The 15,933-nt window shown below is 41.7% G+C and overlaps 1 protein-coding gene across 2 annotated transcripts in view; it reads right to left on the bottom strand.

The window, feature by feature from the left end:
- Positions 1-3,617: 3,617 nt before the first annotated feature.
- Arhgap42 (Rho GTPase activating protein 42) overlaps positions 3,618-15,933 on the bottom strand; it is a 234,571-nt gene continuing 222,255 nt past the window's right edge. Inside the window, exons 20-25 of one of the 2 annotated variants that reach the window (XM_076926091.1) lie at positions 15,148-15,531; positions 14,619-14,775; positions 12,476-12,538; positions 7,214-7,293; positions 6,616-6,742; positions 3,618-4,555 (exon numbers count right to left, since the gene is read on the bottom strand). In XM_076926091.1, coding sequence (XP_076782206.1) covers positions 6,654-6,742; positions 7,214-7,293; positions 12,476-12,538; positions 14,619-14,775; positions 15,148-15,531 — 773 coding nt within the window. In that variant the 3' untranslated portion in view covers positions 3,618-4,555; positions 6,616-6,653. Of the gene's footprint in view, positions 6,743-7,213; positions 7,294-12,475; positions 12,539-14,618; positions 14,776-15,147; positions 15,532-15,933 lie in introns of both variants that reach the window. The other variant, XM_076926090.1, reaches the window with a different exon arrangement.

Here is a 15,933-nt window from a genome sequence, read left to right as displayed (position 1 = left end):
TATACACACTCTGCTGCAGGGCAGTTTCTCATCACCTGTGGGATCATATGTGCTCATGACTAACTCCCCAAGCTAAGCAGCCAATCACGTATCTTTCCAAGTCTGGTGCAAGACAGAGCAGCACCTGGGATGATACATGTGCCACTTCTCCTGGCCATTACTGCTGCCAAGATGGTGAGACCGTAGGAACCCGAATTTAACAGTTGACATAAGAATTCAATTACGTATAATAGACAAGGGTTCTAAGCAAATACATAAGACATCCCGCTTTCTCTTTCATTTATGAAACCAATGGGCCACTTGTGCCCAAGGATACAAAATACAAATGTTATGAGATTGGGAGTGGGGTGGCTCTATTATAAGGGTCTCAAACACAAACTCTGTAAATGATGACAATATGTCACAATGTCAAAAGCTGGTAAATGCCATTCTCCTCTGTGGAATTGTGTAAAGAACAACAGTCCTTTTTTGTTGCTTTGCCAATCTGAACTCTACATACTGTTGTGACACGAATTTGATCCTTGTCTCAGCAGCAAGCACTTAAGAACCAGCAAGGAAGTTGTGTGTATATTTCCCCATCAACTTGGTCATAGAGCCAAGAGGAAATGTGAACTTTGTTCTCAGCCTTTTTATTTTCTATTAAGAACTGAGGCTTCTATTTGGAGAGAAAAAGAAAAGGGGAGGCCACAAGGAGCACCCGTCACCACTACTGAGAAAATTATTCTAAGTGAGCTTTTGGGTATGTGTATGATATGTGTATGCACTCCTGAATATCTGTGTATATAAGGTGTGTGTGTGTGAACACGCATGCATGCGTGTGTGCTCGTGTGAGTGCACATGTGCATGTGCATTCATGCACACATGTTCACACATACAAAGTTTAGATGTGTGAGTACAGGTATACACATGGTATACAAGTGTGGTCAAAAGCAACCTATGGCTGGTCCTGGGGTTTTTGCCTTCAGTCCTGTTTCAGGCAGGTTCTCCTCATTGTTCAGCACTACATGAACAATGCTCGGTCCCGTGAGTTTCTGAGGATTCTCTTGTCTTTTCCTCCCATCTCACAGGAGCATTGGGGACTACTGCACACAGCTAGAGGTTTCGACTGAGGGCCTTATGTTTGCATGGGCATTTTTCCTTCTTCCCAGCCTGAGCTTAAAGAAATCTAGGGCTCTGGCCTTATGCTGAAACCACTTTTAATTTCTATTGCTTCATAACAAGCCACACTGAATTTAGTTGGCTTACTACAGTAATTTATTATGTTTTGTGACTTTGCCAGGAACTTGAGACAACTTTGCTGAGCAGATTTACAAACGAACTGTTTAGGGGATCTCATTCAGGTGAATTCATTCAGCTGACCCCTGAGCTGAACTTGAAAGGTGTAAGATTGCCATTGCTCTAACACTTGGCTGCTCCTCTACAAGACATTGATACTAGGACACGAACTCAGTTCTTTGGAAAATCAGTATGCACTTGAAACCTAAAGCCATGCCTCCAGCCATATAAGGGCACTTCCTCCATAGTCCACTGGGAGTGCTTGCAAAGATTCGGTATCTTGAAAAAAAAATTTAGGCACAGGCTGTTGTAGAGGAATTTCCCTTAATTATCTGATTGGCTTATAAAGATGACAGCCCATTGCTGGGCAGAAATGAGGAGGTGGACTTTCCAGGCAAGACAGGAAGGAGAGGGGAGAAGGATTGGAGGAGATGGTGAAGGGAGGAGGACAGAGGGAGAGAAGTGGGAAGATGGAGCAGAAGCACATGGCCTGAAGGAACTTCAACTAGCAGGAATTTCATAGCTGGGGAAGAAAGTGGTGTAGAGGCAAATCTGCCTAATATAGGCCTGCAGTTTATAAATATATAACTGAGTTGTGTCTTCCTTGCATGGGCTTATTGGAGTTGACGAGTTACCACAACAGGCTATTATTGTTACTGTGGCCCATTTCTCATCTCTGCTCAGATATGTGAATTATTAATATCATGAGAAATATGCTCCTAACCTCTTGTTCTAGTTTATCAAGAGAAGGTCGCCAAGTACTCATATGATTTCCCACTTAACTAAACCCCAAACAATAGTTTACCAAACTGACTGAAAACCTTGGTCTTCCTCACATGGCGTCCAGAATACTCTCCATTAGAGTGGGTCTTCAAGTGCAAAGACTAAGCTAGAATGGGCTTATATACAGCTTATTTTTAAAGTCACTCGAGACACAGTATAACAGCGAAGCTATTATGCCAACTTAGATTAGGAAAACATGAGTGCAGATGAATACAGAAACACTACAAAACAAGCAAAAAATCTGCACAATAGTTTATTGACTATAATTTTCACCATATTTATTACTTGAAAAGATAGATGTAGCTGTCTGACCATTCTGTTTTAAGCATCACTCAAGTGCTTGATCCACTGTGTCATTCATAAGCCTGTTTTTCCAAAGGTACTACCACTCAAAACAGGAAGGTAAGGATAATGATGGAAGAACATGAAATAGTCAGGAAGTTGATAAATGCCTGTTATTAACTATGAACCAACAAGACAGAGGCTGGCTGGAGTCAGACTGTTCAGAAATGCTAATCTCATTTTTTTTTTTCAAAATGTTTTGATTTTGGAAAGCAAGAAAAAAAATGAAATGAAATTTGACCCTCAGAGGGACATCTACAGTCAAGAGGGAAGTAATTTTTGTATGGAAGTCAAATTTCTGTTTTTCTCTCTACTGAGAGATGATTTTCAAAGTCTCACACAGTGACATGAGGGCATGATAAGAACCATAAGTAAGAAATGTATTGTAAATTCAAAAGAAAAATTCTGTTCCTATGGTGGTGCTTCCAGTATTAGTTAATAAACTAGACAATACATCATATCCAGCTCTAGCTGCAAAGATACTCTTAGCAGAAGCATGGTACACAGGAAAGGATCTCGGTATACAAACCCTAAACCTATTTTGAGGACTTGCATGACTCTACAACTGGAAAATTCCAGTCTGTGAAACTCGCCTCTGTACATACTAAATATATTGCTTGAAAGGACTTTTAAGATATGTAAAACAAATATATGAACCAGAAATGAATTTCCCGATTTGAGCTGGGTCCCATCCATGCAACTACTACATATTTTAGATATCCGTTAGAACATAAGGTATCTTACTTATTCACAATATTCCACAATCTAAAAGACTTAGGTCTTTCTAGATAAAGCATGCTCAGGCCGCACTACCAATTACCGTTCTTAGTTGAGATCTGAGCAACTTTTCTAATTAGCCTCTGTGTAAGAAAAAGATGTAAAGTTGAGAGAGAAGTTAGCAGCAAGGAGTCTTCATAGAAGCACAGAGTGATTTCATGTATTCTCGACATAGATTGTGTTCTGAAGGCAGGCAACATATGGAAGGGTAACCACAAAAGAGAACATGGAGGAAGTCTCATGTATTTTTATTGTCACTACTTGGAGTCTCGATAGTTGGGAATTAGAAAAAATATATAAAGTGTATCTGTCCTCTCTTTAACCCACCATCCCTGACAAAGTCTGTCAGCAATGGGGCTATTGGCGAATATTTCAGTCCTACCTATAACACAATGAACCACATCAGCAAACAAGGAGACAATATTTCTTCACACCGCATGGACCCAGGCAGAGACTGAAAGTTTATTTTACTTTTCAGATACTGACACACAATACATTAAGAAAATCGTTCAGTTGAATGACTAACACGTGATGGAATGCGATGGCAGCACAAGCCACCTGTCAAACATCAGTGTTTCAAACCCAAGGATACTTGCACAGAACACCCAAGGGATCACATCAACCCCCGAGCCATCGTTACATTGATCAAACTATAGGCATTTATTTGGGTGTATATTGTAGCTTTCAGAGTGTGGCTCTGACAGTTCTAACACATCCTATTGTCTCTGAATAGGTAAGGTTCTTCATGGCATCAACAGTATCACAGTTTCAGATGTGACTCTTCCAGCACCGACAATGCTCTCCTGCCCAGAACACCTTCCATTCACTCCAGAACACACGCCTTCATCTTCGCATGCTTTATGTCTGTAGGATACTTACTTCAGCGGGAAATCGCCCTTAGCCTCTCTCCCATATATCATGATTTCCTTACATATGTAATTAACATGAAGAAAAAAAAACTAAAAAGTTACAATTGCAAGCACAAGTGCAACATGAACCAGCATGTTTATGTCTTGTTTCGGGAAAGGAGCCTCAACAAATAATGACACAGAGTAGATCTCACCATCAGAAAGGAGAGCAGAATTCCATACCCATATCCCACAAAGCTCTACGCCCTCAGTAAGCATCTGTGGGCTAGCTCACAGACAATTGGGAGGCAGGAATGTTCGGGTCTACATTAAAATAAAATGAAAAGTTGGGATTTCTTTGTGCAGCAGCAGTGGAGAACCATATTGGATCTTTACTGTCAAGTTGGTCTTTGAGAGCAAAGCAGCTTCCCTTCAGGGGTCCTGATCTAATGTGATGCAAGAGGCTGATGACAAAGGACTTCAACAGAAAGCCCTGGTATAGGTAGCCCTTGTAAAGGATACCTTCTGTCCTAGAAAATGGTTAGAGACAGCAATATCATTAGTATAGTAAAAGCCACCAGGTACCCACCTTGACCAAGGGGTTTAGCAATACCTCGCTGCAGTGAGCAGAGACTAGAATAAGGAGGAAAGAAAAGGAAAGAGCCAAACTTTCACCAGTTTCCTATCACATCATAGTCTTTATGAGATGCTTTCCACTCACTGCCTTCAGTTCACTGGTGTTATTTCTGGATGCATGCCTGCCGACTGTTACTCTCTACTCATTAGCTCTAATCCATTATCTTATTCCATTTAAAAGCATAAATGCAGTGATGCACGGCATCGTGTGTATTCTCTGCTTATTTTCTCTAGAAATACTGATGTAATGCAGAATGAACTGAGACTATAGCCTATAACATGTAACAACAGCTTGGCAGCTCTTTAGACACCCGTGTGTCTATGAACTAAAGAAAATGTCGAAGAAGTCAGTTGGTTAACGAGGCCACCAGCTACCTACCTGGAGAGGCTCTGGGGAAACAACCTTTTAGGCTATGGAAAAGAAAGGCTTTTTGTGATTGTAGATATTCATAGGAATTATATGTTGGAATTGTTGAAATAGGTTACCATAGAAGAAGTGGCTGGTACAGAACCCTTTGTTGATAACCTAATAATGGAGAATAAATACCTCTCTGCTGTATGAGGCCTATAATTCAGTGGAGTTCATAGGAAAGGTATGGCTGAATGCCATTGGAAAAAAAAACCTTGTAAACCCCATTCCTGTTAACAATGATGGCTTGCTATCAAACTCTGTGGTCTGGGGCTGGAGAGATGGCTCAGTGGTTAGGAGCACTTGATGCTCTTCCAGAGGTCCCAATTTCAAGTCCTATTAGTAACTCAGTACCCTCTGTAACTCCAGTTCAAGGCTATCTGCCTCCCCTTCCTGACTTTCCTGGGTAAAAGGCACACATGTAGTACATACACATGTGGACAAAACATTCATATAAATAAATAAATCTTTTTTTAAAAAGCAGACATTGTGGTCTAAGCATCGAATACTTTGGTGTTTGTTTCCTGTTTTCACTAAAAGAGGTTTAGAAGGCACAGTTTCGCAATTCAGATTTGCAAACAATACCTTTATCATTTGCACAAGAGCATCTCAGGCCAAAACTTCCCCATCATTAAAATACTTAGAGGCACTGGCATTTCAAGTGGGCCACCTGCATACTACCCCATACCTTTACAGACCACCCACAATGGTCACTACAATGTCACAATACTGACAGGAAGCAAAAGATATGCACATGTGATTTATTAACACGTGTGTTTTAATGGAAAATTTTATAAAAGTCTCAAGATAGGTTTACATGACTTCTAAAGGAAGGGTTGTTCATCTGTGCTTCACAAGTCAAATCTAGCCTGCAACAAATTATTTACTTACAGGCTTTATAGACTTGTTTCTCTGACTTTTGCTCAGAAGCCAGAGAAGCCATCTAATATTCTGGATGGACTGCTTACGGTAGAATCAGTGTTTGACTTACACTCGGCTTACTTTACAGACTTCATATACATTATTGCTTTCAAATACTATTATTTTAGAAAACAAATAAAATATAGTTATGATAAAACAAGGACTGACTTTCTTGAAATGTTTAGGACCAGCAAAACAATCACACATAAAAGCAGTATATTTAAAAAAAAAAACAAAAATAATAAATGGAGGATTTAAATTACATTTTTAAAGTAATAATTTCAAGGTTCCTCAGAGACTATCAGGCAATAAGGAACAGATCTTAATGTGGGTACAGCAGATTTCTGACTTCCAAATTGAGCTCAGGATCTAGGATTCTGCAACTGTTAGAGAGCAGACTCTGTTGAAAATCACTTCTTATCCAAAGGGGAATAAAAGCAAGCATATTTTAAAGAAAGAAAACAGCCAGAAAGAAGAGCTATAATGCAAATATCTGTGTTTCTCTTTCCATCATGGGAGCTACATAGTCTGCTGGTGAAAAACTTGAGACACATAGATGTTTCGTTTAGTGGCTGGTCCCTCATATCTGTGTCAGATAAAATTATAGCACGTATTATGTGTTACCATGGATACCATGAAGATACTGCCATCCACTAATACTATTAGAGGAAGACAACGTAGTTTTCAGGGACTAGTCCTGTTCTGCCTTCGTAAGTCGCCTTTAGCCACCCTGGCTCCACTGATGGGTGTACTGGTCAAAGAAAGAAACAAATAAATGTTACTCCGATGACACTAGCTTCAAATAATTCCTGCAGACTAAGCAATCACCTAAGATTCTATGCACTTATGTTATCAGTGCCCCTTTTAGCTTGGAAGGTTCTTTGTACTCACACAATCAATTAGATAAACGATATTTGTCTAAAATACCCCCCTTCTATATGCTTTTGTAAATACGATATACTAGTCAGGCTAGCCTTGTAAGACTCATTATGTAGCCTGGCTGTCCTCAGACTAGTGGTCCTACCCTACTTCGGGAGTGCACTACCCTGTCTGTCTTGTGAGTAAAGGCTCCCGTGATGGAGGCTGGGATCCAGAAAGATGTGTTCACTGAGACAGATCTGAGGGCCGGGGTTTGGGATGGAATCTGAACCCTGTGTAACTGTGCTACCATACCTTTATGCTCCCCTAGATGAGTCACTTCAGTAAATGACAAGATACTCACCATTGGAAAAGATCGCCCCCTGGGGGAAGGACAGCTCGTGGCTGTGCTCTGCTTTGCAGGAGTACATGGCTTTGGCTTGGCTGAAAGATGAAGGCAGTTTATAAAAATAACATTCGATTCGAATATAGCTAAAACTACTTTGTAAAACTGCTTTATTTATTTATTTATTTACTTACTTACTTATTTACTTACTTACTTATAGTCCGAGAGCAGCTTCTCCCTTCTTCCTATGTCTCCCTGTCAACTCATCTCTGCTCTGCCCCCCAGTCCTCCCTGTCACCTCAGAAAAGGGGAGGGCATTCTTGATATGCAACCTGGTGATATCAAGTTGCTAAAACTACTCCTAATTAATGTTAATGGTAATTAGAATGTAATAATAAATATGAGTACAAACAGGTCCACGTCAATGTATACTTCACAAACTGTGTGTGATCCTGTTGTCAGCAGATTACACCCTGTGCGTCACTGATGCACAGGGAAGATCTTCTTGTATTTCTATACAGCACATTCTAAGGAGGCAACACAACTGGTAGCCAATAGCATAGGCTGGTTTTAAATATGCCGTGATCTGGCTGGGCAGTGGTGGTGCACGCCTTTATTCCCAGCACTGGGGAAACAGAGGCAGGCAGATCTCTTTGAGATGGAGGTCAGCCTGGACTACAGAACAAGTTCCTCAACACCCAGGGCTACAAAGAAAAATCCAGTCTTCAAAGACATCAACAAAAGTATGCTGTGGTTTGTTAGAAAGCTGATAAGCACGTAGCTTTGTTGTGGTTTTGTTTTTGCGTTTGCTGTGTTTTTTTTTTCTCTACCACTTTAATTTTCAGGTTACCCCAGACCCAGAAGGTACGGTAAATATGTTGAGTAGGTGTGATATTAGAAGGATAACAGTGGACGGTGCACATGAACAGGTGGCATCTGTCACCTCATTGTCTGGGTGATGATGGACACCAATGGAGGCTTTGCAACCCAGAAAGGTATTCAAATCACCTTTTAAAAGCAACAACCGCAAACCCCTACAGCCAGCACCAAGTACTCTGTGCAGCCATAGCCTCTGTCACTAACGATCCGTCAGCCAATGCTGGTCAGGGAGGAAGTCACCAGACAAGTCTCCTTTCCTCTGCCACATTCAATTAGATCCCAAAAGACTTGCCACCCTCCTGACTCCACTCTCCATGTCTTCGACCAGCAGAGCCCAAGACAAGGTCATTCCTGGCGTTATTGACTTGATGGATTCCCTGGCACCCTACAACCTCTCAGCTTCCTGTTCTGGTCCCCTGCTATCCTACTATGTACAGAGCAAACAGAGGGCAATCCCATAGCCATCAGAAAGCTTCAATGGTGTTCTAGAGATCTTGGCATTCTTCCCAACTTCTACTGCTGCAGGCCAGGCTTTCTCCCCACCACTCTCCATGAATCTCTGCCTGGTTCAATAGTGAAACCACTTTGCCAAGACCACTGCTGCTTTTCCCTTTTCACTCTTTAAGCTCTGGCACCTTCCCGTGTGTAGAGCCACTGCTGGCTATAGGTTTCTGTATGCCACAGAATCCCATGTTCTCTCCTCCCAGCGCCCATTTGCAGCTGTCTCACCTGCCTGCATGCTCCTCAAACACGAAGCATAATTTAGGAGCTGAGCTTCCCATTCTCCTGAGCTTAGCCTCAGATGCTTGGCATCCTTCTCTTCCTATCTATTACTTGTGATCTCCAAGCCTGTGTCCATCTTGGTCACAGCCCTGAAAAATCCTACTAAGTTTCGACCCTCCTGAGTCCCAACCATTCCACCAAAAATGATCAACTCTCCTCTCCCTTCCTCAGTCTCTGAAAAGCCACTTGAGTGATCGGTGCACATCTTTATTGATTTTTGTGGTATTCAGAGCTTACATGGTTCTTTGAGGTGAAGCTGATTTTCTGCTTGTTTGTTTGGCTCAAGACCATCCACTAAAATTGTTTCTAGACATCCCTGTCTTTTGCTCACTCTGTCAGCTCTCAGTGTCCACAACAGGGGTCTCTCTGAGCTCCTTAGAAGGAACACCAAGCAGGTATTGGGGCGATCAGTCAGGGAAAGGGCCTCATGTGGAGTTCAGTTTCATTCAGCAGAACAAAAAGGCACCAGAAGAGTCTGGTGTGTTTCAAGCTCAGAGACACGATCATTAGAAGCTTGAATATTTCACACAACTAACTTCAATAATCACAACGATAATAATCATTATTGAAGTAGAGACTCTCTTCAAGGCATCAGCCGTGTATTTCAGAAATGTTATTGAACATATTCACAGCCATTTTGGTAAATGCAGAATTATGATCTTCGTTTTAGCTAGGAAACATGGACATCTAAAATGCATAACTATGTGGCACTAAAAATGGTGGCCCAAAAGTTTGAATGAGAGTCCACCTGACCCTGAGAGTGATGTGTGGTTCACAGTGTCTATGTCTCAGTGAAAATTAAGAATACAGTTCATAGGTACTTTGATTGGCCGACGGAGGGAACCTAGACATCTCTGCTGAAGCCTATTCGAAGTAGATTTCAGTTTTAGGATGGACAGAATTATTACAAATGCAACGGCTGTTTATTAAACATCTAAGTGTGTCTTTATCATAAGACAGCTCTCTGACTTCACTAACAGCTTGCTTTGCTTATGTTCATGGGTTATCTTTGTAATTATAGTCTTGGTCAGCTTCTGTATCTTTAGGCTCCGCCTCAAACACATATTCAACCAGCCACACTGAAGTGTTCAGGAAAAAAAAATGCATCTGACTTGATCGCATACAGATCTTTTTCTCATGAGCATTTCCTAATCCAGACAGATATAATATTGGTTCACAAAGCGTGTATACATTAGGCATTTTAAATATTCTAGTGATGGCTCTATCAAGGCAGATATAATTAGGTATTATGCAAATGCCACATATGGCGTATGAGAGGCCAAACAGCCATGAATTTTGTGCATTGGTTGAAAGGTCTTAGAACCAATCTTTTTGTCGAAAGAGAGGGAGGCTTGCTGTTCAATTTTTACTTAACATGGAGACTACTTAGCATTTCATAATAGCAAGGCTCCATCTAGTGGAGCAATTCCACTATTGGTTCTTAACCTTCCTAATGTTTCAATACAGTTCTTACTGCTGTGTTTTCCTCCAACCATTAAATTATTTCGTTACTACTTCATAACTGCAATTCTGCTATTGTTATGAATCATAATGTGAATACTTGATATGCTGAATATGTGATATGTGACCCCTGTGAAAGGAGTTGCAACCCACAGGCTGAGAACCTCTGCAGGCCAGTCAAGCAGAAGTTCAAGGTTAAGTCTCTCCACTGAGGCCAGAAAGCAACAACAGTCTCAAAGAAACGGAAATGACGTTTGTGGTGGCATGGCAGCTCAGAACCTTGTGCCTTCTCGGGAAGGAAGCACGTGATGAGACCTAGACTGGTTTGTGTGAGCGTTCTGGCGTGGCCTTCATGCAGTGCAACAATCATCCTACTAAAGTAACAGTGTGATTCCACGTAGGAATTCAAACCAGACAAACCCAAAACCAACATGCAAACTATATTTCAGGCTTTGGCCAAGAAGGTCATTGTTTCCCCTAATAACTGGCATGTCCCTATAACCATCCAGGCAGAAAGTATCCTAAGGTGGACATTTGTGTTCCCTTTGGTTGCCAGACTATTGAAACAATGGGGTTCCAAAGTACTGGAGTTCCTCTGGGTGACTCATACTGGACAGTGGAAAAACAGAAGCCTGGTATCCCCAGAGGGGCCCTTCTCCTACTGGGAGAGATTTTACACAGTTCTGCAAACTCAGTAAACCACCTTTTAAGAAATAAGTGACAATGAGGCAGGCCATTCCTTGACCAGGAATGCTTAGTTATACATATCTCTTGCCCTGTATTTAAATGAAATCTTTTGTTGCACCTTAAAAAGGGACTTTATTGGGGGTGTCACCAGGCCTCTTTGTTTCTCTTCCAGAATGTGTGCACATTGAATAAATCTCATGTCTCTGCTTTTCTCTATTTCTTGTCTCTTTAGTTAGCCTACCGAGGACAGGTGAACAGGCCTAGCTTATTTTATTAAAGTTCTGTGCCATAACTTGCAAGAGCCTGAGCTTTGACCGTAACAGTGCTTAAGACAGGCTTGCTCGAAAGTTCACACACTTTTGTAAAACTGGCAAAAAAAACAATAAGCAACAGCATGAGAGTAATCAAAAAACTAACACCAAGAACCTTTGGTTGAGTGACTTCCAGAAGACATATACACATACACATGCACGTGCACATACATATACAGCAACTAGCCAGTTGTGGAAGCTCAGAACTGCTCCAGTGCATCTGAAAGGATGAGGAGGTGAGGCAGGTTTGTTCTAAACGTGAGCATATTTATGTGTTTATATGGAAATACATAATTGTTGGAAACCTATTTATGTGTTTCTAAAGAGAAAACTTTGGTAAACAGGCCTCTTTCAAGCGATTCCATTATTCAAATTAAAACCAAAGTCCTCTGCAGATTAGAGGAATTTGGAGAGAGAAAAAGAGAGAGAAAACTGGAACTTGAGACAGAAGCAGCAAGGAGCAGACCCATGGGGCTGGAAATGGAGCCAAGTACTATTCAGAAGAAACAGAGGCTCCTTAGCTAGTTAGTTCTGCAATACTATCCTTTATTATGCAGCATTTTCTGAAAGATTCTTTCAGAGAAGCAATAACTTTTAAAAGTCAATAATATATTGACAATTGACCCTCCCCTCCCCCCAAATTACTATTGTTAGACAAGTACTAAGAGACAAGCTACGGTAACTTCCATTCTTAGAAAACTTGGTTACAATCCTGGACGAGAGTGGGGGCAGATCTCATGTATCCCAGGCTGGCCTGAAACTTGTCATGTAGCCAAGAATGACCCTCAACTGCTGCTCCTCATGACTTCACGTCCTGTGTGCTAGGATCATAGGTGTGCTACCACATCTAGTTTGTGATGGGCTGTGGGTCAAACCGGGGCCTGGTGTATGCCAGGCAAGCACTCTGTAACTGACTTACAGTACAGCTAAAATTCTTTCCCAAGCAGTTCAGAAGAAAGACATCATGGTAAGAATCTGATACAATGCTGTTTGCTGACATACTCTTCCTGGTAAAGGCCACTGCACACTGGTTTATTTCATTATCTGAAAAACTGAGGTCGCGCCTGTCACAAATTGTGTTGTATCAGCACAACGCAGTGCCCACCCCACCCCCCCGCTAATTTATGTAGTTAATGTGTTAATGCTTTTTAGAACATACCGTCCAGAAGGAACTGGCTTGAGGGACCCAGCATTTTCAAATAGTTGAGCCTTTGCTGCCACTCTGAAAAATATTTTCAAATGTATTGAGTATATTTCTTTAAAAACAATATTAAGAGAATTACAATACTTTCATATTTTTATGAAGTCAATCAGAAAAAAAAAAGGCATTCTGTTCAATGGGATACTCAGGACCATGCGCAAACAAAACAAACAGTTATGAACTGCTATCTAAAATGGAACCACAATGGAACTGCTTTCTGCAGCCTGGGGCTCACAGAGCATGAGACTATAATAGACCGACAGTTTGCTCCCTGGGCTCTTACTGTCCTCATCCTTTTTACCTCTGAAAACAGAGGTTGCAGCAGAGAGAACCTTCTCTCCCACTCGGCTCCCAGCAGGAAGCATACTATTGGCTCCTGTGAATCAGTAAGGAAGAATCATAGTTGACACAATGGGAAGAGCTGTTCTTTCTGACTGCAGAGGGAGATTATTTCCTGTGTCTGTTAGGTGGATATTTTGCTATAACGCAAAAAGGATTTAAAAAAAAAAAAACCTCTGACAACTATGTCTACTAAATGAATGTGCTGGTTTGCATCTTGCTGAATCACAAGGTGTGTGCTGGATGGGGGAAGGGCAAGGTGGAAGTACCAGCTACAGAGCAAAGGAAGAAAGGGCAGTTAAAGCGACCTTGATAAATTCACACGCAGAAATTTAAATTCCATGAAGGAGGCTCTAAATTTGCCTTTAAATAGCCTTCTTTCTAATTAAGTCATTAAATTATTATTAATTAAATAACTTTTTGCATGCACGGCGAGGTCACAGGACAACTTTTAGGAGCTGGTTTTCTCCGTCCACCTTGTATGCCTTGGGATGGAATTCAGGTCCTTAAGGTTTGGTGGCAAGCCCCTTCATTCACTGAGCCATCTCACTGGTCCCAACCTTTAATTAATATTCTTCACAGAACTGTAACAAATAATTCTGAAGACCACTTCCCATCTAACTCAGGAGACTCCCCCAGAGAAAAACCCAGAAGGTTTTCTGTCTCCTAAAGGATAAAATATATATTCTCTCATCTCCCCTGACTAGTCATCTAAATTTTAATTTCTTTTAATAGCTTTAGCTGAATACCAAGAAAATAGATTCATCTAGTTGGACTTCTGGAGACAGGTAGGGGATGTTAGACACACTCTGCAACTAAGGACACAGAAAGACAATTACGGGCAGGACGATTTATGAGCCCATTCCTATGTAGATGAGCTTAGCGAAAAGGCCTTACTAAACCTTCAATAAATAATGAAAATGTCAGGAAGACCCTTATATGACAGATGGAGCACTGCATTGGGAACCTGACTGTCAGGGAACCCAGGGCTCTTAAACATTTAGACATCTGTTCTGGTCTCTGAAGAGGGCTTCCCTCATACTGCCAGTCTTGGTGGCGATGATACTACAGACATTTAGAGGAGACCATTCATGTGAAGACATCCAGTGAGGTCTCAGACACCAGAAACGCTCAGCAACTGACAGAATCATGGAAGCAGAGGAGGAAGAGCTTCTTGGCTGGATTTTAATAACTTGTTTCTTCAGGCTCTCACTCATCCCTCCGTACCCTCTTCTGCTCCCACTTATGTGCTATGTTCTCCAATCTTTCTTCTCCAGCACTGTGTTAATGAGTGCCCATTTCCAATTGCCTCTGTGAACCTTGTTGTCTCTCACCTTGTGGGGGGTAGAAAACCCTCACATGTTGGGAGCAACCATACTGGGGGAGCTCAAAGTTTTAATAAAAAGGTTACTAGAGTTAAAGGCCATAACCACTCTAATATGTTTATGTATATGTATATATATATATATATATATATATATATATATATATATATGTACATATATATATGTATATATCTTATATTAGGGCATGACTCTGAATGAAGCCAGCCTTTGAAGCAATAACTCATGATATTAGTGATACACTAAGCCTACAGTAACTCTTACATTCCTTGTTGAAGTGGACAGACACTTACAGAAATTAAAAGTACCAACTCTATAGATGAGCCATTTAACTATAGAACCCCCAATTTCTTTTAGTACGGACTCAACCCTTCTGCACCGTTAGGAGACACAGTGAATACAAACTCATTCTAACTCACACTGAGCCAGGTCTCTGGTAGCCATTGCTGGAGGCAGTGTCTAGCCTTAACCTCCTGCACATTTTTGGAGGCAGCTCTGGGTTTGGTGTGGATTTGGGTGACTCTTTGGAGCCTATGGAAGTTAAGCTTTGAATGGATCCACTGTAGCTCTTGTTTCCTACAAAGAAAGTCCAAGAAAACAGGCAAGGTGTTATTAGCCAAATTAATAGCAAAAACACAGCACCGCAGCTAACAAAAGGCAGCATTTTCCTCCAAGAAACAGGAAGGTACAGAATGTTCTTTGGGTACAGCAGTCCATCACTTAGGGAGATCAAAATCTATAGCAATTACAAGACATCACCCCCCAAAGATGGAAAGATTCAGGGGCAAAATGTCACAGTGCTAAGAAGTCTGAAAACCCAAGCTCAAGAACAAAGCAGGCAAGCTTGGGTGATTTCCCCATTAACCTTGTCCCTGATTAGTGATCTGGAACGGGCCAGACAGCAACACTGGGACCGTGCCATCCAGCATGGACTCCTGGCTTGCTCACCTTCAGCTGCAGAGATAGATCTGAGAGAGGAGGAAGCAGAGGATCGTTTCAGTCCCAAGAGCCCATAGGGTCCTTTCTTGACTAAGTCTATGGGGGGAGAGACATCCCCTGGGCTGGTGACCGAGGCCACACTCTGGCAATCTGACTCCACATCTGTTTTGGTTGCATCTTCTCGAGAACTTGATTCTGGACTAGTCGTCCAGAGACCCAGACTTTTCTGTCCATTGGAAGATGATGAGGCCGCAATCCAGGGAATCCCACCTGACTTCTCCCTGGGCTGGCAGGAAGTGGACTTTGTGGTGCTGTTTTGTTCAGAGGAGTGGGAGGACAGCGACTCAATGCTGCCCATGGGCGTGCTGTCTGGGCTGCTGCTGTAGGAGTCACCTGATGGGGAGACAAAAGTGAAGGTGACTATGGGTCATTAACATGAAACAGCACTACCAAGCCCTCTCGCAATCTGTCCATCACGCCTTTCATGGCCATCTGTCCCCACTGGCATGGTGAACTTTTTTACCAGGCATAGTAGAGTATTCCTCAGTCCTAGAGAAAGACTTTAAAGTCCACCTCTGATGGTGGCGAAGTGACTTGCATACATCCTCTAGGATGATTTTTTTTTTTTTTACACATCCCTATGAATTAGCTGCCCCTATTGATGAGTGTAGATCTTTGAAGAATATTTGGACTCACTTGAAGTAGAATAAAAACTGCCTGTGGCACAGGACTGAGAAATAAGAGAAATGGGCTTCCTTTGTGGTACTATGTAGTTTTTTAAAATCAATGGAAAAG

Source organism: Arvicanthis niloticus, chromosome 27 (assembly GCF_011762505.2).
Source record: "Arvicanthis niloticus isolate mArvNil1 chromosome 27, mArvNil1.pat.X, whole genome shotgun sequence".
NCBI classification, from domain to species: Eukaryota; Metazoa; Chordata; class Mammalia; order Rodentia; family Muridae; genus Arvicanthis; species Arvicanthis niloticus.
This window is presented reverse-complemented; position numbering and strand designations above follow the sequence as displayed.